The 24,566-nt window shown below is 41.7% G+C and overlaps 3 protein-coding genes across 8 annotated transcripts in view; 1 reads left to right on the top strand and 2 right to left on the bottom strand.

Annotated features, from left to right (window-relative positions):
• Positions 1 to 926, bottom strand: part of UBR3 (ubiquitin protein ligase E3 component n-recognin 3) — a 197,657-nt gene extending 196,731 nt beyond the window's left edge. For all 4 annotated transcript variants that reach the window (XM_026647558.2, XM_026647559.2, XM_026647560.2 and 1 more), the window contains exon 1: positions 412 to 926. In XM_026647558.2, the coding sequence (XP_026503343.1) occupies positions 412 to 854 (443 nt within the window). In that variant the 5' untranslated portion in view covers positions 855 to 926. The remainder of the gene's footprint in view (positions 1 to 411) is intronic.
• A 107-nt stretch (positions 927 to 1,033) lies between these two features.
• On the top strand, positions 1,034 to 10,839 carry METTL5 (methyltransferase like 5). 2 transcript variants are annotated; one of them, XM_024208938.3, is made up of 8 exons: positions 1,034 to 1,247; positions 5,330 to 5,452; positions 6,303 to 6,417; positions 6,911 to 7,089; positions 7,448 to 7,530; positions 7,963 to 8,014; positions 8,893 to 8,942; positions 10,725 to 10,839. In XM_024208938.3, the coding sequence occupies exons 2-8, from the start codon at positions 5,344 to 5,346 to the stop codon at positions 10,776 to 10,778; spliced, it is 642 nt and encodes a 213-aa protein (XP_024064706.1). In that variant the 5' UTR covers positions 1,034 to 1,247; positions 5,330 to 5,343; the 3' UTR covers positions 10,779 to 10,839. The 2 variants fall into 2 exon arrangements, with proteins under 2 accessions (XP_024064706.1, XP_024064626.1); XM_024208858.2 differs by having other exon boundaries at positions 1,035 to 1,147.
• Positions 10,473 to 23,922, bottom strand: SSB (small RNA binding exonuclease protection factor La). Of its 2 annotated transcripts, XM_026647562.2 has the most exons (12): positions 23,780 to 23,922; positions 17,558 to 17,632; positions 15,546 to 15,649; positions 15,200 to 15,374; positions 14,853 to 14,960; positions 14,644 to 14,744; positions 14,353 to 14,424; positions 14,223 to 14,265; positions 13,235 to 13,375; positions 12,252 to 12,438; positions 11,943 to 12,077; positions 10,473 to 10,937 (listed from the first exon to the last, which is right to left on the bottom strand). In XM_026647562.2, exons 2-12 carry the CDS (start codon positions 17,621 to 17,623, stop codon positions 10,840 to 10,842), a joined length of 1,230 nt encoding a protein of 409 aa, XP_026503347.1. In that variant the 5' UTR covers positions 17,624 to 17,632; positions 23,780 to 23,922; the 3' UTR covers positions 10,473 to 10,839. The 2 variants fall into 2 exon arrangements, with proteins under 2 accessions (XP_026503347.1, XP_024064509.1); XM_024208741.1 differs by lacking the exons at positions 15,546 to 15,649; positions 23,780 to 23,922 and having other exon boundaries at positions 17,558 to 17,635.
• Between the last annotated feature and the right edge of the window lie 644 nt (positions 23,923 to 24,566).

Below are 24,566 nucleotides of genomic sequence, written 5' to 3'. Positions count from 1 at the left end.
CGGATACACAATAAGCATGGAACCCACAAAGCCATTTTTGTGGTTACTTTCCTGGCACTCCCTACCTCCCCAAGCATGAGAAAGGATTTTGGTTTAAAGGGGAAAACAGATGAATACATTCCCACAGTTCTCTGGCCTCCCCTTTGCGACACAGGCACCTTGGTCACAGAGCCCATCACAAGCTAACAGATGACATTTCTGCGTGAGCCCGCTGTTTAAATACTAGCAGCACATCACTGCACCAGCCTGACCCTCCCCCCAAAAAGCGATTCCCACCAGCTGTGCCACCTCTTCCCTTAGGAGCCGGCTAACGACTCACCTGCAGTCCTAGGCCCACCCACTAGGGCATCAACTGCAGGTGCCAGCCCTCAGCCTCAGGCCCCATCGCCCCACTCCCCTCCCGGCGCTCACCCGGCCTCCCGCATGACGTTGCCGTCGCCGCAGTCGCAGGCGCCCCCTGCCTGGCTCCGGAACATGTTGTAGTCGTGCCCGGCGTGCTCGCCCTGGTGGAAGCACTCGGCGCACAGGCTCATGCAGGGCGAGATGCCGCACGTCCGGCAGCGATAGGCCACGAAGTTGGCCGTCCACACCAGGCCGCAGAGCGTGGCCGGGTCGTAGGCCCGCACCGCCTGCACGAAGCCCTCCCAGGGCTCCCCGCCCGACAGCAGGCAGCGGCACCACTCCAGCGCCTCGGCCGCCGCCTCCCCACCGCCCGGGGCCGGGGCCAGCGCCCGCTCCAGCAACGCCTGCAGCTCCGCGGCCGCCCCGCTCTCCCCGCCACCGCCGCTCAGGGCCGCCTTCAGCCTCGCCGCCATGGCCCGCTTCTCCCGGCCGCTCGCACCGGCCCCCGCCATGATGAGTCCTGGGAACCCGGGACGCTGGAGCCGCTACGGCTGCGCCGGGCTCCCGGCTCTGGGGCTTCCAACCCCCGCCCTCTCTCCCCTCCTAGCGGCGCCTCTCTCGCGATAGCCTGGGAGCCGGCACCGTGCCCGCCGCAAGACGCCCGCTGCCCCCGCCCCGCGTCGGCCTCCTCCTGACATTGTCCCTCCTCTTCCTCCCGGGCCCTGTCTTGGGCCGCCGCCGCCCGCCTTTCTCAGGCACCACCCTGCACTGATGAGCACGTCCTAGGCAGATGCTACCCACGGAGGTAACTTCCCAGGAACTTTTAAAGAGGGACCTTGTCGTGTCCTTTAGCCCCATCCTCATGTTTGGCATGGTATTTACAGCGCCTCTCATCGCAAAATAAGGTGAACCCTGGTTTCAGTGATATTGTGAGATAGGCGCCTAAGTCAGAAGGTTGCTTAGGTGTCTTGTGCACGTTTCACTGTAATCGTTTGTTTAAGAAAAAATAATGGATACAAGTTTTGACCAAAATGATCATAATATTGTCTCCTCTATGGGCTCCTAGCCCATCCAAACTTAAATATATACTGGTCACTTGCGATAGTTGTATCAACTGCATTGTGCCACTGTATGGAGAAACACAATATTTCTAGAAAGGTTATACAAACCTATACTAATAGAAATATTTTAATTATTTTTAATTTTAAAGTAAAAAAAGATTTTGTTTGGCTTTAAACATTGCACTATTGTGATTGCTGAATGGGGCCCTTAATATGCAAGTTCATCCCTAGGGATGAATCTGTGTACAGTATAAACTTGCAGGATCTGGGCCCTGACTGGGAAGCAGAAAGAAGAAAATGACTAGAAACAAAAGTGAAACTGGCTAACGTATTTTCATTGTCCACATTGAATGAAATGTTAAGAGTGAACAAAAAGTGAACAATAAAGCCACAAACCTGCGAACACTTGTGCATGGGTCTACTCACATGAGTAATCCCATTAAAATGATAAAGGCTGGATTTATGCCTCTACTTGTTTATGTGAGATTGCTAGCATTTTTAGGCTCTTAAAAATAAAATAAAGAATAAAGGAATACTGTTACTATTAAGTAAATGAAACCACAAATCAAATGTAAGCAGCCAAAGGTGCCAATCCTGCAATGTATCCCTGTGGGGCTCTGCACTGTAGACTGCAGGAACAGGAATCTACATTGTTACAAATTAAGGGGGAGAGTTGTCAGGATTATAATATTTTTAAATTTACAACTGTTGGCTATAATACTTTTGAAGTAATATTAGCTCTAATTAAATTTACTATTGAGCGATGACAAATTTTTTAAAAAACATGGTTGCCTTAACAAAAATAGACCTACATTTTATTTGGCCTGCCAAATAAACAAAACAAATAAACAAAACCTAACAAGGTGGATACTCCCTCTGCTGGTTTTGCAACATCATTATTCCTAGGGCTGTCCGCTTCTCTGCTTGCAGTGTTGTAGCTGTGTTGGTTCTAGGATATTAGAGGTGGTGGGTGAGGTAATATCTTTTATTGGACCATCTTCTGTCAGTGAAAGAGACAAGCTTTCAAGCTACACATGGCTCTTCTTCAGGTCTGGGCAAGGAACTAAGGCTACGTCCTCACTACAGGGGGGGGGTCGATTTAAGATACGCAAATTCAGCTACGTGAATAGCGTAGCTGAATTCGACGTATCGCAGCCAACTTACCCCGCTGTAAGGACAGTGGCAAAATCGACCTCCACGGCTTCCCGTCGACGGCGCTTACTCCCACCTCCGCTGGTGGAGTAAGAGCGTTGATTCGGGGATCGATTGTCGCATCCCAACGGGACGCGATAATTCGATCCTCGAGAGGTCGATTTCTACCCGCCGATTCAGGCGGGTAGTGTAGACCTAGCCTGAGAGTGTCACAGAGCTGAAAAAGATACTAGAAGATATCACTTGTTTCTCTAACTTTTCTGCTGGCATACTCCATCAATAAAGTAAACTACTGGGTCTTGTATTTTGATACATTAGGAACATAAAACCCAAGGAATAATGTGCAATCAGCATGATATTTTTTCCTCAGAATTCTAGGAAGGAATGGCAAATGAGTGTAAAAACATTTAAATCCAATCTATTAAAAGATGACAGTCTTTCTAATAGACAAAGGAGCTGCCAATGTTTTGGTCACTAAAATCTGGTGCTAAGCAACGGCCATGATATGAAATAAAGAGATGGTTGCTAGGGAAATGGTGACCTGGGAGGAATTCAAATCTACCTAATAGCTCTTGAGTCACTGCTTTGAAATACTGGAACTAGAATTTTGTTGCAGACATTTATTGGTCACTAAACTGTTGGACAAAGAGAAAGCTGTACCTGCAAGTGTTTTGCAAAACATTGAACATTTGCACTTTGCTGGAAAAATAATGAAAAAAATAGTATCTTCATGTATTTAACTCCCACAAATAAGTATTTGCAAGAATATGTACTCAATTACAGATGCATTATCTGCCTTTCTGTGTGTGTATCCTTAAAGAGTGGTTATCACGTATCCTTCACAAAGCCCAATTTCAATTCAGCTAAGAGAGGACAAACCAGCAGAGGAGAGTGTTCCTCTCCATCTGCCATCACAGGGTGAACTCTTCCATTTCTTTCTGCTGTGTCTAGAAGGAGCAAAGCAGGGAAGATAAGGTGGGTGAGGTAATATCTTTTATTGGGACAACTTGCGTTGGTGAGAGTGACAAGCTATGGTGCTTACACAGAGTGCTCCTCTTCAGATCTGGGAAATGTACTCACAGTGTCAGCTAAATACAGGAGGAACAGAGTGGTTAGCACAGGGGTTCTCAAACTGGGGGTTGATCCCTCCGATATCAGGAGGTTATTATGTAGGGGTTGTCAGCCTCCACCCCAAACCCAACTTTGCCTCCAGCATTTATTTAGAGTTAAATATAAAAAATGTGTTTTTAATTTATAAGGGAAGTTGCACTCGGGCTTGCTGTGTGCAAGGAGTCACCAATACAGAAGCTTGAGAACTACTGGGTTCGAGTAAGTACTTAACACATATTTCAAGGAACCATTCAAGGGCTCCAAAGTTTGTCTCTGGAGCCAACAGAAGTTGGTCCAATAAAAGATATTATCTCACCCATCTTGTCTCTCTAATATCCTGGGACTAGGGTGACCAGATTTCCTGATTTTATAGGGACAGTCCCAATATTTGGGGCTTTTTCTTATATAGATGTCTATTACCCTGGACCCCGTCATGATTTTTCACACTTGCTGTCTGGTCACCCTACCCAGGACACAAACAGGACTACAACAACACTGCATACAAGAAAGCAGGAAAGGAAAGGTGCCCTGGGCAGGGTACAACGCTGCTAGTACCTGGGTGGACTGAACGGGAACTGACAGTGCTCGTCTCAGTTTCTTATGTGCGTGCATGGGGGACGGGTTAAACTGCTGCACTGTGTGGAGAGAGGCTGAGGTGCGCTGAAGTAGGTGCTTGGGGTGGTGGGGTCTGCGGCAGTTGCTTGGCGGTCTCCGAGCCTGGGCTGCGTGTGGGGCGGCCGGGAATAGGCATTGTGCAAAGACGCAGGAGGCAGCCCCAGGACAGGAGCGCCCTGCCCTGCATGCTTTGCAGCGAAGGAAATCAGCAGCACAGCTCACAGCAGCCCTCTGCCCCGCTGTGAGGCTCCGCTCGCTACGGGAAGGTGAGGGGCCTTCGTTTGTGCGTGGTGATGAGGTTGTGGCAGTGATCCCAGTGGGTAGGCGATGGTAATCCACTTCAGTGGCTAGGGAGCGCTCCTGATGTGTGTGGATAGGGGAGATCTGATGTGATGTGTGTGTGTGGATAGAGTTCAGTGGTGGTAGTCCTAGAAGGAGGTGACCCCCTAGGGCCCCAGAAGGGGAGGGGGAGGATTCATTTTTCTGGCTCCTCAGACAGGTGAGGAAGCAGAAAACCTGCTTCAGATCAAGACCAATTTTTTTTAATTAACCTCAGTATTATTATAGTTAATATTTATATATAACTTTATTTAATCCAAGTCACTTACTAGCATTAACTAATTAATCCTCACAGCACTCAATTTTGGTTTTGGGATAAATTGCTAAGTGATAGAAAAGGGAGTCAACTTGCAGATACATCATATTTACATGACTTTTTCAGCTAGATTTGCAGACATAGCATTAGCTATGGGGCCTATGCAGGCACTGAACATCTGCAGCTGCCATTGAAGTTAATACTTGAGTGTGTTCATTAGCCAAACAGGAATGTAGGGGGATTGGTTTTGTTTTTTGCCAACTATATGATCTAAGTTACACTTGGTATGCCATAGCCATAAAAGATAAGTTTGAGAAACAGGATGTGGTTTTTTTTAATGTATGTTTATTTTTAATGAGTTTTTAGAAGTTTTTGTATTTTATGTATAACTATAAGAACAATTTTAATAGTGCAAACCTATGCCTGGTTATAAACTAATTTTTTTTTTTTTTAGTTGAGAATACAAACATGAAGAAGTTAAAACTTAAGGAGCTAGAAAGCCGTCTTCAGCAAGTCGATGATTTTGAGAATCCAAAATTACTTCTTGAACAGTATCCAACAAGACCACACATTGCAGGTAGAGATTAAACATAAAATTGTTGTAGAGTCTCACTTTTCTGTTGCCAACATTGGATCAATTCTTAAACTAAAAAAAATCTGCTGTTTATTTTGTGTGTATCCTGAGTGTAATAAATTCATTAGAGACTTTTGCATTATTGCCAGAGATTGCTTAAAGAGAAACTAATGCATGTGTTTTAGTAAATGTCTCTAATATCTCAAACAATTAAATCTAATAAATGGATTTTAAAGTTAAGGATGTGGGTTGCAGAAAACTTTGTTTTGTACTGATAAGAACTGTCTGTTTGCGTCAGGTATTAAGAACACATAGAAACACGGCTCTTAGTTTTAATATTGATCTTTCAATCTGAGTAATTATAAAATACACCGCTACCTCCATATAACACGAATTTGGATAGAACACGGTAAAGCAGTGCTGGGGGAGGGCGCAGTGCGCACTCCGGTGGATCAAAGCAAGTTCAATATAACACAGTTTCACCTATAACGTGGTAAGATTTTTTGGCTCCCGAGGACAGCGTTATATCGAGGTAGAGGTGTACCATTTCCCCTGTAGGACCATCACAAACAAAATTTCCTTGTGCACCTTCCATAATTACAATGAATACAGCACTGTACGTATGAGACCAACATGCAAGACCAATGAGCTGGATTCTTTCTTACTCTTCAATTTTTGTTTCCATACATAAACCAGGATGTGCATTTTACTGGGATCACTAGGTTTGTGTACAGCTTGGTTCCTGTATAATCTACCATAGCCTGTGTCTCCTTGCTTAATTTTGAAATCTGCCTCAAAGCTTTCGGAAAGACAATGCCTATTTGTTCTTATCCTATAATCTCTTATTTTTCAGCATGTATGCTTTATACAATTCACAACACTTTTGATGATATTGAAAACAAGGTGGTTGCAGATCTAGGATGTGGTTGTGGTGTACTCAGCATCGGAAGTGTAATGTTAGGAGCAGGGTAGGTGTTTAACACTCAAGTTCTCTTTGTTTCTTTCCCAGTATAGAACTAAATGAGAAGATTAAGAACATGACCAATACTAGACTGTACTTAATTTAGGTAACTAAAAATGAGTGCACAACCACACATTTTAGTAGATCTAGCCACTGTATGAACATGCAAATAATGACAAGTAACAGGGGCACTTGCTCTATATTTAAAATAGAGAATTATTTATTAGAAACATCTTCATAATTTAGAAAATATTTTTCTCCAAACTGTTCATATCCTGTTCAGAAATTGAGAAAAATAAAAATCTTCACCACTTACATGCCTTTATTAGTAATTTACTTCTAAAATATATCACTGTTCTGCTTTAGGCACATCTCTCAGAACTTTACAGCAGGAACAAACTTGACTGTGTTTAGAAATGTGCATTCTGAAAAGAAAATGTACCACATCTTTTAAAAGTAAAAATACTGCAGTTTGTTGATGGTTGTTTTCCATTTTCCAGGTTGTGTGTGGGGTTTGACATAGATGCAGATGCCCTGGAAATATTTAGTAGAAATGCAGAAGAGTTTGACCTCACAACTATTGACATGATTCAGTGCGATGTATGTTCTTTAGCTGCCAGATCAAAAACTTTTGACACAGTAATTATGAATCCTCCTTTTGGGACCAAGCATAATAAAGGTTGGTAATTCTAAAAAGCAATTAAAATATTCCTACTTTTCAGCAAATGGTGTTAAAGTTTTACAATAATTGGCCTTTAATAACTAGTTGAACTAGTAGTTCTTTTGTATATTGCTATTACAATTAAACTTATCTACACCTATGCTAGACACCAGTTAGGAAAAATATGGAAATATACACCCTCTCTTCAGTGCCATAATGTACTCAACACTGCTTTTCAAAATGTACAGGCTAGCAAGCATAACTGCAATTATTAGGGTTAAAAAAATGAGGACACCTAAGCATGAAATTAAAGAAGTTAAGACTTTAAATGCAGACAAATAAGGCTTTAACAGCAGCTTGGGTCCTCTTCTTACAGGAATGGATATGACTTTTCTGAAGGTAGCTTTGCAAATGGCACAAACAGCTGTATATTCCCTACACAAAACTTCAACACGAAAAGTAAGTCCTTGACTTCAGCCGGTTAAGCATTAAGCAGGTGTAAGTAGCACTCTAATCTTCCACTACTTTTGTAAGATCAAATATGGATTCAGGAGCCAAGATGAATACCTGTGCCTTGGGTGTTTGAAAACTAAGATACTTAATTTATAGTGCTTAATACTTGAGTGGGTATATATACACACACCCACCTTTAAAATAGACTCCGGTTGGAGTTCTGTCTTTGGAGCCTTAATAATTAATGGGTATGAAAATGACAAGGTAGAACACTAGCCTTGATGCAGGAGACTGCAAATGTCAGACAGATTAATACTTCAACTCAAAACTCAAGTACACTTAAAGTATAAAATATCTTAGTTACTATTTTAATGGGGTTTCCTCAAAATGCCATAAACTAATTGGAACTAAGTTCATGGACTATTTTCTTATGTTCAGCATATTCAAAAGAAAGCAGATGAATGGAAAGTGAAGATGGAAGTTATAGCAGGTAATATCTTGTACATACATGTTTTTTAAAAAATGCACTGTTAGTGGGTAATAGCCTCCAGGACCAGCTACTATTCAGATGTAGCACTAGGAGCTAGTTTAAAAATATGATCCATTGGGATAAAAAACTGGTAGATTGTTTTACCTCCCACCAAACTACAAGGAGCAAGTGATAAAGAGGTCTAAACTATGAAATAGGAAGTTTTGTAGGTTCTTCTGGTCCCAGGACAAAACACTTCTAATGATGAAAGATGTCCCAGTTGATCAGAAAGTAAAGCAAATATTCTGGATATAGTCAGGAAAAACTTCTCAAAAGTTGCACCAATTCTCTTAACTGGACAAGATTTAGTATTGAAATAGGAGCAGTTCTGTCATTGGAGAAGACAGCAGACCCCATCTCAAAGCATTGTCAACAAGTTTTACCTTTCCCTGCTCCTGCATTCCCTTAGTCCTCAATTTGAGCGGTCAGTTTTTCTGATCTCCAAATTTTGGTGGCTATTTCAAGACTTGTGCCCTACTTTAATGGCATAGGAGTGAAGAATATCGGGGGGGAAAAAAGACATAATGCAATGTTTATACAGCAGTAGAATGCAGAGTTCCTTCATTGTCACACTCTTTTTGTGATGATTATCTAGTAGCAATTTCCTTCTAGAAACAAACTTGCTAATATGAAAATGTCTGTTCTGGTATTATGTGCATTCACTAATCAGGCCAGAGCTCAAGAACAGGCAGACGGAGACCAAATAAATGTAAAGCCAAATAGTTTTAGTCAAGTTGCTGGCAACAAAAAAGTGATCAAGGAATATAGTACAGTTTGTCTAACACCACTGAGCAACTAAGTGATTTTAGTATGACAGGTGTTCTCTGTACTCTTCACAGAACTTAGATATGACTTACCAGCATCATACAAGTTTCATAAGAAGTCGTCTGTAAGTATTTTCCTTATCCCATATTAAATTATGAAATTGTATCTGAAATTTAGAGGTAATTGGCTAATAGTTTAAGACTAAAGTCTGAATTCAGTTTAACTTGCATTGCAGTAGTGCCTAATCATGTGCTGGACACTCTACAAAGGGGTTAGAGCTGCACTTGTGACTCAATTTAGTATTGTTACCAAACTCATTTGCACATTTGGTTTCAGGATTGATGTCATGTGCTTTGCTACAGAGCAAGTTAGGGTCTAATTGAAGTTGGTGGAGTAGAAACATTCCAGAAAATTTAAGTTGTCTCTAACCCTCTTCTAGATGTGTTGAGACCACTGTAGTTAGTACCTCTAGCATAAAGAATTCTATTGTAGGATTGTGTTTGTATTGCATAGCATTTAGGCTCAGATCTTGCCTATGGCTTACCACACTAAGGCCCACCACACTAAGGCCCTGAATTAATCTAATTAAGGCTTAGCAAGTGGGTGCAAGAGGCTATCAGATCATGTTTCTATGTATCAAATAAATGTAGTGTCTAAACTCTACTTGCTCCCACCTAATAGTTGACTGGGGTGAACTCCTGCCCCCATTGACTGGAACAGCAGAATTCCATTTGACTTCAGAAGGGACCAGGATTTTACTCTTAAAGGAAGGGTCATGGCTTTGGACTAGTGTGAGGGTGTACCATGCATAAGGGCAGCATGGCCAAAAGCAATCAAGAGCTGGTGGGAGCAGGTAATTAAGTGATGGCAGAGTAGGAGACAACAGAAGCAGCAATAGGTGATGTAACATATACACCTCTACCCCGATATAACACTGTCCTCGGGAGCCAAAAAAATAAAAAAAATAAAAAAAAAAAAACTTACCACGTTATAGGTGAAACCGCGTTATATCGAACTTGCTTTGATCCACTGGAGCGTGCAGCCCCGCCCCCCGGAGCGCTGCTTTACTGCATTATATCCGAATGTGTGTTATATCAGGGTAGAGGTGTATGAGGAAGTGGTTGAGTTATGATTAAGGACCAAAACTTTGTATTTCACATAGTGGAAGCAGTATGTGTTTTGGGTTTGTTGGGGTTTTTTTTGGAAGGAGAGGAGATGACCACCTGGTTAGAACAAGCTGCATTTAGAGTGGATCCAAGGGGAGCAAGGTGGATGCCAAGAAGGTTAAAGGGGAAGGGTCAGTAGTGTCACAGAGAGGAGGACCTGGATAAGAGTCTGATCAGAAAGACCAGCAGTTACCTGGAAATAAGCTGCAAGGCTTAGATGAGAGTAGGTGTAACATGAAGGCAGAGTCCGAGACCAAAAATTGTAGCATAAAGGGCACTTTTGATTATGTATGTACCACTTGGAGTTGCATTTGGCTAGATATCTTCTTCTCCACAGTGAGGGACTATAAGAGTTTTATCCCACTGAAGCTATCCTTAATCAAACTTTTTCCTGATTAGCATATTTATAGACCAAGTAGTGTGCACATATGAGCTTTGACAGAGTTTTGTCCACTAACATTAATAAGTTTGAAGCTAGCATTCAATGGTCCATGATTTTTAAATACGGAATTTTATTGGTGTTTTTCATACAACTTCAAAATTACAGTCAGATTCAGGAATAGACCCTCCCTTTATACATTTGACTCAAATGCCAGAAATACTGAGAGGATCTGACAGTATAAGCAAAACTATAAATATAAAAAAATATCCAAGTTGGCATATTAAGGTAAGCATGCGTCTGAGGAAAAAAAAAAAAAAAAAAACTTCACAAAATAAAAAAAGCTTTCCTTTCATTACAGGTGGATATTGAAGTGGATTTAATAAGGTTCTCCTCTGAAAAACTTCCAAACTGAGGATTGGCTTAAAACCTATTTAAAATGGATTAATAAAAACTCAATGCTTTTTTAAACACTATTACTGATCTCCAGCTCCATTTTCTGTTTTCAGCTGTTTTGATGCAGGTTCTTCTTTTTCAGTCTCTTCTAGTGGTCTTTTCTTGGGACTTGCTGGCCCTGTAAGAGTTAATATAGGCAGACACTTATGGGACTAGTGGAAGTTTGATATTACTTTCAAGACTATTCCTATCCAGCTCAAGACATACAATCTTGCAGGCTGCTACATATGAACAGGTTGCCTTGAAATTAGTACTTCGCATATTGCCTATGGAACAATTCCAGGTGATCCACAGCTACTATGTAACAATGATGAATCACCTATTCATAACTTGTGTCCAGAGGCTTTGGACCACATAGGAGGGGGAATTAACTAAACAGGAGCACCAGAATTTTTCCAGTCTGAAAAACAGTAATAGTATTGGTCATTGAGATAGACAAGGTAGGTGAGGTGGTATCTTTTATTGGATCAACAGAAGTTGGATATTACCTCACCCACCTCATCTCTCTAGTATCCTGGGACCAGCACAGATACCACAACACTTCAAAACAACAGTGGAAGATACCATATTTTTCCTTTAGTCAGGCACCAAATCTCAACAGGAAGGGAAGACAGCCCACAGTATGGAAGAGTTAAGAACCACTGCTCTAGGCCACAGCTAACAGACAAAGGTTTTCTTCTACCATACTGTGGTAAGGGCATTCATTTACTTGGAAAAATATGAATGATTAATTTACTGTGACAGCTGTGTAGAGCTAAGAAAACGTAGGACTAATGACAGTATCTCTTCAGTGAAAACTGCTTTGTATTGCCCTGTAAATGCTCAACTCTGCAGAGAAATAGGTCAGTTTCTGTACAGGTCAGTCCTTAATTTGACAGACCTCCACAAAGGCATCAGTTAAGTGTCCCTGTGAACATGACTAAAATTTGAATGAACAGGAAAACTGGCCTGGGAGGGAACAAAAACTTTAATAGCATACGATAAACCAACTTGACCAGTTTCTAGAAAATACAAGAAGCAACTATTTGTTCAGTCTTATCTCTATATACACACAGACATTCTTTCAAAGGGTTGCTTCCAAGCAGCACGTGAACTACTCCATCTCAGGCACAAAATAGCTTACCTGTTTTAGTGTTCTCTTCACCCTCTTCATCCTCACTCTCAAATTTTGTTTTCTTGCCTTGGAACTGTACTTTCCCTTTGTTCTGCGAGCCCTGGGGTACTTTGCCACCTCTTCCTTTACCTTTAAATTTGCGACCTGTTAAGATGTACAAGATAGTTCAAGACCTTTTAAGAACCATGCATTAGTCATTTACTAATCTAAAATCATACAACTCAGTGAATGCACTATCTGACAAGTTCACTTTAACATAATAGAACTTCCACGAAAGTTATCCAAGTGGTATTCAGATTAGTCAGGGGGAAAATTCACCTTTTGCTTTCCATTTGTTTAATGATTCTTGCTGACCCTCCATGATTTTTTTCAATGCTTCTTTCTCTGCATCTCCTTCCAGCACCTCCCATATGACATCTTTGTTGCGCAACTGTAAGTTCCCATTATTTGCTTCTTTGGCTTTATCCAGTGCTTCTTTTGCATTATCCTTAAATAGGATAATCCCCTAAAGACAGAAACAAGCACCCTTTGCATTATGGAGTCTTGCCAGTGCAAAAGCATTAATATGACTGCAGCTGGAGTGTCAGGTACCCCCAGGTCTCCTGCCAGATTCAGATGCTACAATTTGCAAACTCATTTAGAATAAATTTCTAGCCCATATGGTTTTGAAGATAACCTACATATTAACAGCTTTAGTGCTTCATCATTTTCAGACTTGAGTATTAACTGACCCACAATTCATGTCAATTTAACATTTCAGCCTAAAAATTCCAGCCCCCAGATAACTACATGTGCACTTCATATGGACAGTGACATGCATAGCTATGCACATAGACAGTTGAATAAGAAAAAGGCCAAGGTTTGCTCTGCATAATTCTCTACTCTCCCAGCAATCAGTGATGTTGCATTTAATAACTGGTTTGTTTAATTGAGATCTTTAGTCTAGCCTTTATGTTTTATGCAAACTCCCATAGCGATCAATATGCACTCCCCTCTGTGGCTCTAGGTTAGCATGTCCTCATTTTAGCCAAAGTCTAAGTGTAACTCTGCAGGAGGAGAGTCACATTAATGCTTTTACCTTTTACTCAGACCGCTTTCTAATAGCGGTTACGTTAGAAAGCTGAAGAAATAAACTAATTGATCTCTTCAGCACTATCATATTCTGCATTCCGTAAGTCCCCAATGGAAGGTGTAGTATACCATTGCTAAGTTAACCATCAGACAGACACTTAAGCAGCATTCAGATAACAGACAAATTTCACATAAGACAAAAGTAACATCTCATCTGAGAGCCTTCTGACCTCTTTTGCCCCTCTGACAAAGTCTATCCATTTAATTTCTCCATGGTCAGAGAAAACTGCATGAAGATCTTCTCTGCAAGTCTGATCTTCTAGGTCACCAGAGAATTTCAGCAAGCATCCTGTCTTTTCATCCAGTGATTTCTAAATACAAGAGAACTTTTTTTTTTTAAAAATAAGGCAGCTAGAATTTGAGATTTGCACTGAAGTGCAGAGTTTCAGGGAGCTGTATTAAGGAGATAGTGTTAAAAAGATTGCAGCAACTGATAAGAGATCAAGTGACATGGATCCACTTGTATTGCCAGTAGGCAAAATATCTCATACTTTTACACCAAAGCACCTCCAAGCACAAAAAAGTTTCTAGAAGTCTTGCATGGCATTGTCAGTCTGGAAAAGACTGAAAAAAGCAATGTCACAAAGTTTTATAACCCCCCTTTCCTGACTCTCCATAGGATATTCACAACCCTTGACACCCATGTGCCACTAGCCCTGTGGGCTACAACCCCAGTTTGTGAACCTATGCACTTAGATGGTCAGTACCACTAAAAGTGCTCATCCCTGCCATTCTCCCTCCCACCCATCTTGTTTCTTCATATATGGGATATTACCCAGCCATTCAGTGCTAATTGTGGAATCATGTACAGTGACATTTGTTCTACACAGTAGAAAGCAAATTAACATCTTGTAATAAATTGATAAAATTAGGCCTTAAGAAAAAATATGATGTGCTTCTGGGTGGGAGGTCAGATTTGATTATGGAGGCAGAGTGGTACTCCAAGCTGAGTGTTCACATTTTGGGCAATGTTTGGCACCCTCCTATAACTATGTTAGAACACAGGGTTAATATAAAAACACAGTAGGGCAGAAGTAGCTTTAGTACTTATCAGGTCTATGAAAGCACACAGTATCAAAACAGACTTGACAATTACCAAAGCAGATTCATTGTAACCTTGTTTATTCTACCCTTCCAGACCATTCAAGAGGTACATACCATTTCAGCATCTTCTGCTTGCTTCTGTTTTTCTTCTTTCTCCCTGTAAAAGTTCAGATCACAGTTGGTTAGAATATAATTAACTAAATAAGGCAAGGTGCTTCATTAATTAAACAAGAGCCTAGCTTACTGTTTTGCCTTTGCTTTAGCCTCTACTTTGTTTTGTTTCCTCTCTTCATTCTTCTTTGCAAAGTACTCCTCCCTTCAATAGAGGTATAAATTAAGTTAATGCAGCCTATTAAAAAAGCCTTTATTTTATTAAAAGAGAAGATGGTAGTAGCCAAAGAAACTTCTAGCCCTAGAACATCTTTATAATTAGAAACTATTCCAAAGGAACAGCAAAGCCTGCACAAATCAAGCAGTATTGGAGACCTGTATGGCAATGCAGGCATCTGTTCAAACATAAGCGAAGTTGACTTACTTGAAAAGCACAATCAGCTCTGTGTCTTTGTACTTTTGGTTTGGTATCTCTGTGAACTTCTTAGCAGATTCAACACTATCAAATACTGCAAAAATTGATCCCTATTGAATAATTGGGGAATATTCAGAATTAAATAGATTAATGGAATGTTCTCTAGTAGCCTGTTTTTCATAGCTAGCAAAGCATCAGTTATTGTGATATACAATTACCTTGAATGTTTTACTCAGTGTTCTCCTCATTTGAATGTTTTCTACTGAGCCTTTACCTTCTAGCCATTCTTTGATATCGTCAAGTGTTGCATCTGTTGGAAAGCCTTTCTGCAAAGTAATATTGAACTTCCAATAATTACATGAAACAGAACCTATGACATTTCCATTAAAGAAAGTATCATTACAAACCGGTATGGTGACTGAAAGTACAAATCAGTTACTTAAAACTTTTGCCACACCTCATTTTATATTAAAATAAAACTAAGCAATAGAATCAGAATTTCATTTGGGTTAAAGCTTTTTAAGTAATAAAACTGAAAGTAATGCAGTAAAGTATGAAAGCTTACAATATATACAGATCTGTTTTTAATTGCATTTTTATACTGATCATTCACTTCAGGGAGGGGTTTACTTGGAGATCTTCTGATTTTAGTTTTGTCTTCACTTATTTCCATAAGTCCAGCTTTAGATTTTCTCAGTGCTTCTACTATAACATTGAAGTCTTTTGAGAGACTGCTTAACCTATGGAGAAATAACACAGTATATCAAACAGGGCCACATACCCCATCCCTAGCATTACTCAATTATGATTTGAGTTGTACATACAGAGTGAGAACATGTGGCCCCTAATTCAGACAATATGGTTATTTGGAAGGCACCCAGCCACAAAAGGTTACTTGCACTTTGTTTTACCTGTTAAATTTGATCATTATTTCTAAAGGCACCCAGCCATCATCCAGTTTGACCTGCTCCTTTAGGAACTTGTCTCTTGGTAGATTGTGATCACCAAAATAGTACTGCAAAAATAAAGACAGATTTGTCCTAGACTGTTGAAGCATAAGAGAATTTGATGGAGACTTGATGCAGTAATGAACTAGCCAATGGAAGTTTGGCCTGCTCCTTTACACCAATATCATAGGAGTTATCTGCATAACTGAGTTAAAGGTATCTTTAACTTCAGAATTTCTAAATTCTCCATTTAACCTCCAAATCTAACTGCAGGTGGCTGACCATCTACAGAGTGATCTTGTCTAGTGGGACAGTAGTAAAGAGTTGCAGACACAAAGTCTATGGCCTTAGCTGAGCAAATACATGGAGACTTTTGTTCCTATATCATTTAGACATCAACCTGATCAAATTAGTTTGATTACTAGTCAAAATTGGTATCCTAGTGGCTTTTAATTAAAGGGGAAAAAAAACCACACCCACACAAATGAAATGTAGCATTTGTCCTAGTATGATACCATCTATACTACACTCATATCTCATTCAGGAAGCTTCTAACTAGCTTTTATTTTGGAGGTTCTGTTTTGCCAGTTTTACTATCATTCCCATTTCAATTGGACCCAGTTCAACAATCCACAGAATGTTCTGCTCCTTCAAGAATTTGCCTGGCCTACTTTGAATTAGCCAACAGAGTGGTTTGTAAGGACAGTCTCTTGCTACGAGTCATAATCCAAATGTCAAACAAACATTTTATGCTGCAAGAGTCAAAATGGAAATATTTCATTTTATCACTCTATACCAGCATCAGTTACATTGTGCATATATTAAACAAATCAATCGAGTTATACTTCTATGTGAATTTAACCTACTATTGTTACATTAACACTGTCGGTTTCTTATTTTAATTATGGCAGTTCTCCCTCCACCCCAGCATTTACTCTGAATTTCACAGCACTTCCAGTATTACTAATACACGGGTAGATTAAGAAAGCACTACAAGGACACTTCTACTAATCTATTATGTCTACTACTTTCAAACTTAGTTTTTAGACCTTTACATCTTGTGATGAGGAGGTATAAAGATAGTTGATGCCTTATGTCCAAGTCTTCTTCAGTCAGTAATTCAAATGTATTTTTTCCAATAATAAAACAGGATTGCAGGGTAGTATAGAACAGTAGTTCTCAACCAAGGGTACAAGTACCCCTGGGGGGGGTACGCAGAGGTCTTCCAAGAGGTACATCAACTCATCTAGATATTTGCCTAGTTTTACATCAGGCTACAGAAAAAGCACTAAAGTCAGTACAAACTAAAATTTCATACAATGACTTGATTATACTGCTCTGTATACTATACACTGAAATGCAAGTACAATATTTATATTCCAATTGATTTATTTTATAATTGTATGGTAAAATAAGCAAGCAATTTTTCAGTAGTAGTTTGCTGTGACACTTTTGTATTTTTACGTCTGGTTTTGTAAGCAAGTAGTTTTCAAGTGAGGTGAAAGTTGGGGGTACACAAGATAAATCAGACTCCTGAAAGGGGTACAGTAGTCTGGAAAGGTTGAGAGCCACTGGTATAGAATATCACCATAGCAGCTAAAAATTAAGACATTGAAGAACTTAAATGTAGTAAGTAGGAAGCTGCCATCTTCACAACCTTGCTCAGATTGTAACACATTAAATACCTCTCTCTATCTGCATGCATAGGGAATGACTCTCAGAGTTGCAATAAGATAAGTTAATATTTTGGTTTGTTTAACAGTCCATAAACTTGCCAGTTTGTAAGGTGACTAGTATTTAAGTTGTTAGTAAATGCACAGAATGAACACTGTCATGGAACCATGGACAAGCATTTCTAGAACCGGTTTAGAAGACTGAAGTTTAAATACTAGGTTTAGCATTTTTGTTTAGAATACCTAGCCAGATTAACAATTTACCTAATGAGAGAAAGTGATTTAGTGTTAAAATAAACATACCTCAATTTGCTGACAGATTTTGTTTTCCAGGTTAGACATATTTTCACCCTCTCCGTTTTCAGCCATTTTGGCTACCTGTATTCACAAACCGGAGTTTGGTATTACTTAGTATTGTTGCATCACCATAAACTTTGTAAGTCTAGAAGTTCATTAAATGAAATCCCTAATTTTGGGCAACAACCAGATCATATAAAATAAAATTGACAAATTCTTTATACATTTAAGACATCCAATCAACTTAGAACATGAACTCAGAACCTTAGTTAGGAGTTAGTCAGAATGCACGATAAATAAAAAGTATCAAATCAACATGCAGCATTAACCACTGTAAAAAAAGCAAAGCAATTTCACTTCTTTCCAACAGTGATTTAGAGAAACGAGGTGGGTGAGATAATACCTTCAGGTTTGAAGAAGAGCTGTGTGTGGCTCAAAAGCTTGTGTCTCTCACCAAAAGAAGTTAGTCCAATAAAATATAATACCTCACCCATCTTGTCTCTCTAATATCCTGGGACCGACAGAGCTACAACTATACTGCATACAACAGTGATTTAGGCATTTAGCTATCTAATGCTTAGCAAACTTCATCTTGGGAAATCTGATGCCATCATGTTGACACAAATTCTAATAAAATCCAGTCTCACCCAGGAGGTTGTGGCCTCAAGAAAAAACATTGATGGTCACATGTGGCTGCATTTGAGAAACAGTGGGTTAGACTACCTTTTAAGGAGTACGATGAAGTTATTTACAATTCCTAACCCTGCCTCATCTTCCAGTTTGAAAGAAGCTGGTCATTTACTACACTGAAGAGGGAAACAGAAGCATCAGAGCACCACACAGTAGAAACCCAGCCTCTTCTGGTGCTCCCTATAGAAAGATGTCTGTTCTCCCCTATGAGGGCTTGTCTTTATTGCATTGTTTGCTCAAGGTATAACTCAAGCGTTGCCCTTAACCCAATTTGCATCCCCACAAACTTCTAGCTCAAGTTAAGTGCTGCTTTAAACTCCAGCTGGCTGGCTTGTTGTCAGGGTTATGGGTTGAAAGCTCAAGCTGCTGGCACTGGAGCTAGTAATGCAGTGAGAATGCAACTAAACACTACACCTAAAAAACACACTTTGCCTCAGTTTTTAATAAGGGTAATGAGATCTGGGACAGTGGCAGGATGCTGAATGGGAACAAGGATATGGAAGTGAAAATTACCACATCCAAGGTGGAAGCCAAACTCAAACAGTTTAATGGGACCAAGTCAAGGGGCCCATATAATCTCCATCCAAGAATATCAAATGAATTGGCACATGAAATTGCAAGCCCAATAGCAATGATTTTTAATGAATCCGTAAACATGGAGATCAAACCTTATGACTGGAGACTTGCAAAATACAGTACCTATATTTAAGAAGGAGAGAGGTGGGCAAGTGATCTGGGAAACTTTTACAGGCCCATTAGTTTCACCTCAATTGTATGCAAGGTCTTAGAACAATTTTTAAAAGAGAGTGTAGTTAAGGACGGAAGTAAACAGTAATTGGGATAAAATACAGTACAGTTTTACAAACGGTAGATATGCCAGACCAACCTGATCTCTTTTCTTGAGAAGATAACAGATTTTCTACACAAAGAAAATGCAGTAGAGAGAGTCTTCCTGGACATCAGTAAAGCATTTGATACAGTTACACATGGAAAATTAGTTATATTAATCCACATCTTCTTCAATTTGAGAATTGAAAGGTGGATAAAGAACGGATTAAAGGGGAAACTACAATGGGTCATGCTGATAGGTGAACTGTCAGGCTGGAGGGGGATTACTAGTAGAGTTCCTCAAGGATCAGTCTTGGGACCAATCTTATTGAACATTTTCATTAATAACCTTGGCACAAAAAGTGGGAGTGTGCTAATAAAATTTACAGATGATAGAAAGTTGAGATTTGTTGCCAATACAGAGAGAACCAGAATAGCCTATATTTGGATGGCCTTGAAACTGGAGTTATAGAAATGGGATGAAATTTAATAGTGCAAAGTCATGCACTTTGCAACTAAAACATTTTTAAAGTAAGCTGGGAAAGTAATGGTTGAAAGCAACAGAAGAGAAGAAAACCTTGGTATATTGGTCATTACAGTACTATGAGCCCCAAACATGCTGTGAAAAAGGCTAATGCAATCCTAGGATGCCTCCCTCAGGCAAGATATATGCAATAGAGATAGGAAGTGTTATTACTATTATACAAGGCACTGGTGAGACTATCTGGAATACTGTGTGCAATTCTGGTCTCCCATGTTTAAGAAATGTGAATTCAAACTGGAACAGTTGAACAGGTGCAGAGAAGGGCTACTAGGCTGATCAGATGATTGGAGAACCTATCTTATGAGAGGAGTCTTAAGGAGCTCAGCTTGTTTAGCTTAACAAAACAAAGGATGAGGGAAGATCTGATTGCTCTCTATAAATAAATCAAAGAGATAAATACCAGGGAGCGAGAGGAGTTATTTAAGTTAAGGGCCAATGTTGGCACAAGAACAAATGGATAGAAACTGTCCATCAACAAGTTTAGGCTTGAAATTAGATGAAGGTTTCTAACCATCAGAGGAGTGAAATTCAGAAAACCTTCCAAGGGGAGTAGCGGGGGCAAAAAACCTAACTCATTTTAAGACTGAGCTTGATAAATGTATGGCAGGGAAATGATGAGATTACCTACAATAGCATATGACCTCTCAGTAATTGTTATTAGCAAATATCCCACCAGCTGGATAGGATACTAGATAGGGAGGGCTCTGAGTTACTACAAATAATTCTTTCCCAGGTGTCTGTCTGGTTGGTCCCACCCACATGCTTAGGGTCTAACTAATCACTATATTTGGCATCCAGAAGGAATTTTCCCCTAGGTCAGATTGCCAGAGGCCGGGGGGCAGGTGCCTTCCTCTGCAATTTGGGGAACAGGGCACTTGCTGAGTTGAACTAGAGTAAATGATGGTTTCTCTGTAGCCTGAAGTCTTTAAATCAAGATTTAAGGACTTCAGTAACTCAGAAGTTATGGCCTTACTTAGGAGTGGGTGGGTGAGGTTCTGTAGCCTGCAACGCACAGGAGGTCAGCCTAGATGATCATGATGGTCCTTTCTGACCTTAAGTCTCTGAGAATGTGTAAGGGTAGCATACTAATGGGTGTGTTATTGGTGGGAAGACATCACGCAAAGAGGACAGAGTTAAGATTATGTTGTGGAGATGGCACAAGAAGAAGGAAGAGTTAAGTTATGCCTTTTCAGAATGTGAAGAATGGCTGAGGTAGCACCTGGCAATCTTAACTCTATGTTAAGGAGTAACATAACTGGGGTATTTAATTTCCATGTTTTTTTAAAAAACAAATTTCTCTGCATACTACAGCCCAATTTTGCCCCTCCGCTGTCTCTAGCTCCTCGGCTACGATTTCCCTGGCCACAGAATGCACTGGCTGCATGCTACTTCTGTCACAGGAGTAACTAATATGATACTCCACTATGTTAGTTAAAACATGCTGATCTCAAAATTTGCGATTCCATTAGGGATCTCTGGAGACTAAACAGCATAACTATGCCAGCATATACCTTTAGCACAGATGCATCTACACCAAAGAAAAGGAAACATCACCTCCCTGAATGATGGTTGATGCGTCAGCTGAAGCATTCTTCCATTGATATAGCAGTGTCTACACTGGGGGTTAGGTTGGCATAACTATGCCATGACCAATGTAGCTATGCTGACTTAAGTACAGGCCAAACCTTTATTAATCCTTCTGTTTAGTTTACTCCATATTCTTTCATTCAACTGCACTTTTTAAAATCTTGAGTCTGTAGACCACCTTGTGTTAAGATAGCTGCTTTTACCACCATCAAAAATGAGTTGGTGTTCCTTGATTACCTTTTCAGTTTACACTTGAAAATGGTGCATGAGCAACAAGTTCACATTAAGGCTTCATACAGAATATGCAGACTTGATATGCACTTTTGCACAGACTGATTAGAAACCAGGATGGGGCCTTTTATCTGGGCAAGCTGCCAATGGTTTTGTACTAAAACAATTCTGATAGCAAACTCAATGTCGTCATGTCAATAAATGATTCAGGCAGATCAGAGGAAAAAATCCTATGGTCAGCCATGACAGCATAAAGCTACATGACAGCTGATTAGAGTTAGTAAGGGATGGTCTATACTTACATTTTACCAGGATAAGAGTGCCTTGTACCATGCAGTTTATTTCAGTTCCCAAACCAGTATAATCACTTGAATATCTGTGTCCACAATAAAAGGGGGCCAGGGGCTGCTGCTTTAAGATATACCGATATAGTTCAAGTAGTAAAGCTTCCTGGTTTAGACAAACCCTGATTTATATTATCCAAGATGTTAGAAATTCTTTGTTGTCCACTCATCCCTGCCTAGCAGGCTCACCTCTCACAGGCCATACTGTATACTATAGCTAATGCGATTGGTTACAGCCAATGCACTTAGGTCCCATCCACACTACTAATGAAGCTGTTGGCATGGAAAGGATTCAATTAACAGTTTCCCTCCCTAGAGTAGACTAGCCCACCCATATTGAAACACTATTACTAACCAGCCAGTTGCTAGACAGAGGCCTAATTTTACTCTGTAAAACTGAGGGTATATCTACACTACCCACGGGATTGGCAGGCAGCGATCGACCCCTGAGCGCTCTCCCATCGACTCCTGTACTCCACCACCGAGAGAGGTGCAGGCAGAGTCGACAGTAGAACAACTACAGTTGACTCACCGCAGTGAGTAGGTCTAAGTACGTTGACTTCAGCTATGTTATTCCCTCCCTGGGGGGAGGGATAGCTCAGTGGTTTGAGCATTGGTCTGCTAAACCCAGGGTTGTGAGTTCAATCCTTGAGGGGGCCACTTAGGGGTCTGGGGCAAAATCAGTACTTGGTCCTGCTAGTGAAGGCAGGGGGCTGGACTCGATGACCTTTCAAGTCTAGGAGATAGAATATCTCCATTAATTTAATTTAGATCAATTCCCCCCCCCAGTGTAGACCAGGCCTGAGTCAGCATACACCATTGTTAGAGTGTTAGCATTAACAGCTTTCTAAAATGGCTCAGGCTAATACATTTACTCCCAGAGCATACAGGACATGAGATTGAGATCCAGTAGCATTATTAATCACAGGCTGCCATATGAAATACTAACATCAAGGTAATAAATGAAGAGTCAAAGTGAACATCTGTGACACTTGTTTGCATTATAAGCACTGATACAGGCATATTAACCTTAATACTTAGTTTAAATCATCTACACTACAAGGGCAATCATGTTCAAGCACATGACCCAGTGCTCCTTAAAACTTCCTACCCTTGCTATGATCAGTACAGCTCCACTAGAGGCAATATGGCAGGAGCACTGGTGCAGAAGTTAGCAGTAGTCATTGGGGTGTCAGCCACCAGGTGGTTTAGACCTAAACCCATACTGACCAATATTAAACAACATAGTTAAAGCTCTCTCGTGATGATAGGGTGACCAGACAGCAAGTGTGAAAAATCGGGACAGTGGGTGGGGGGTAATAGAAGCCTATATAAGAAAAAGACCCCAAAATCAGGACTGTCCCTATAAAATCGGGACATCTGGTCACCCTACGTGGTGACCAGTCTACTAACAGCAGCAGGGCTCCCCCACTGCTCCCCAACACAGCCCTAGGTGCTAGGCTAACACATGGGTCTCGAAGATGGTTCTCCCCGGAACCCAGTAGCGCCCGGACAGCCCCAGCGCTTTACCTGGGGGCACGCCCCGCACCAGTTCAGCTGCGCGGAGCTGACGTGACGCTCCCGCTCGGTATTTGCACAGCCAGGACTATCAGCGCCGGTAAAGTGCGGTTTGTTCGCAAGCCGGTTTAGACACGGTTACGTCTCTAGCGCAGCCCAGGCCCGCCGCAGCTGCCGCCCGCGGAGCGCTGTGCAAACAGCCACCAGCGGCCAAGGCCCCACTAGCCCGGGCTCGGGGCAGACGCCGGCGCAGGGAGCCGCATGGGCCGCAGATCGAAAGCTCAGAGCCCCGGGGACCCGCCAGGCCGCACGCAGGCGGCACCGGCGGAGGAGCAGCCCCAGCCACCTCCCCCGGGGTCTCCGCACGTGGGGCTGGTAGCGGCCCGGGCCGGAGGAGACTCTGGGCTACACATAGCACCGGGGGCGGCGAGCCCGGGACGGGGGGGGGGTAGCTGCAGGCCCCCATCGCGCGACTCGGACACAGACCTGCTGTGGGTCCCGGCGAGGGCAGCACCGCACGCGCTCGAACCTCTCGTGCCGCCGCCGCTCCGCAGGCCCCGCCCTCCGCCTTTAAAAGCTGCGCTGCGCGCTCAGCGCTAGTCTGGGCAACCCCAGCATCCCCCGCGAGCGTGCAGCTCCCAGGCCCCGCCCCGCCCCGCCTCACGTGGGGCTCCGGAGGCGCGGCGCGGCGCGGCGCAGGACGGGACGGGAAGGAGGCGCGGCTTCTGAGCGGGCCGACGCCGAGCCGAGCCGAGCTCCTGTCGTACAGTCAGCGAGGCCGATTCCAGGCGCCTGGGGGCCCTTCATCGCCCGGGCTCCGAGACAGCGACTGCCGGCTGGTGCCTGAATCCGCTGCGCCCCCGCTAGGGAAGCTCCATCCTCCACACCAGGGGTTTCCCCACCTTCCCTGAATTTCCCCAACGCCCCACCCCAGTTTTGTGAACTAGTTGCATGCAGTGTTGCCAAGGTAGTGATTGTTTGAGAATTTGAATTGAAATTGAAACATTAATACACACTTTAAAAGCATATACAGTGTATGATAAAATACGTGTATGTGAAAAAGTATAATACATTTGAACAGTATTAACATAGACTAGCTTCCTTATACAGCTGTTTTTTTTATGACAATGTCAGTGTATTCGGTTTGGTGATGTTGGCCAATCCAATAATTTCAAATTATGATTTGTAAGCAAAGTCTAAATGAGCTCTCCCTGACAGCTAGTGCTGGGCTGAGGGGAAAGGCTTCAGGACCAGATTGCATTTACATTCACAC

The sequence above is a fragment of the Terrapene carolina genome, unplaced genomic scaffold (genome assembly GCF_002925995.2).
Source record: "Terrapene carolina triunguis isolate 2854851 unplaced genomic scaffold, T_m_triunguis-2.0 Scaffold62, whole genome shotgun sequence".
Classification (NCBI taxonomy): Eukaryota; Metazoa; Chordata; order Testudines; family Emydidae; genus Terrapene; species Terrapene triunguis.
The sequence above is the reverse complement of the archived record's forward strand: the minus strand, read 5'-3'. Positions and strand labels throughout refer to the sequence as shown.

What these genes read in the sequence shown, in the direction of transcription:
- SSB (XM_026647562.2), bottom strand. Translation starts at nt 17,623, where the DNA reads ATGGCTGAAAACGGAGAGGGTGAAAATATGTCTAACCTGGAAAACAAA. An exon ending in AAATCTGTCAGCAAATTGAG is followed by an intron (nt 15,650 to 17,557) that starts GTATGTTTATTT and finishes TTATTTTTGCAG; the next exon opens with TACTATTTTGGTGATCACAA. An exon ending in GAGCTGATTGTGCTTTTCAA is followed by an intron (nt 14,425 to 14,643) that starts GTAAGTCAACTT and finishes CCTCTATTGAAG; the next exon opens with GGAGGAGTACTTTGCAAAGA.
- METTL5 (XM_024208938.3), top strand. Translation starts at nt 5,344, where the DNA reads ATGAAGAAGTTAAAACTTAAGGAGCTAGAAAGCCGTCTTCAGCAAGTC. An exon ending in TGGGACCAAGCATAATAAAG is followed by an intron (nt 7,090 to 7,447) that starts GTTGGTAATTCT and finishes CTCTTCTTACAG; the next exon opens with GAATGGATATGACTTTTCTG. An exon ending in GAAGATGGAAGTTATAGCAG is followed by an intron (nt 8,015 to 8,892) that starts GTAATATCTTGT and finishes TACTCTTCACAG; the next exon opens with AACTTAGATATGACTTACCA.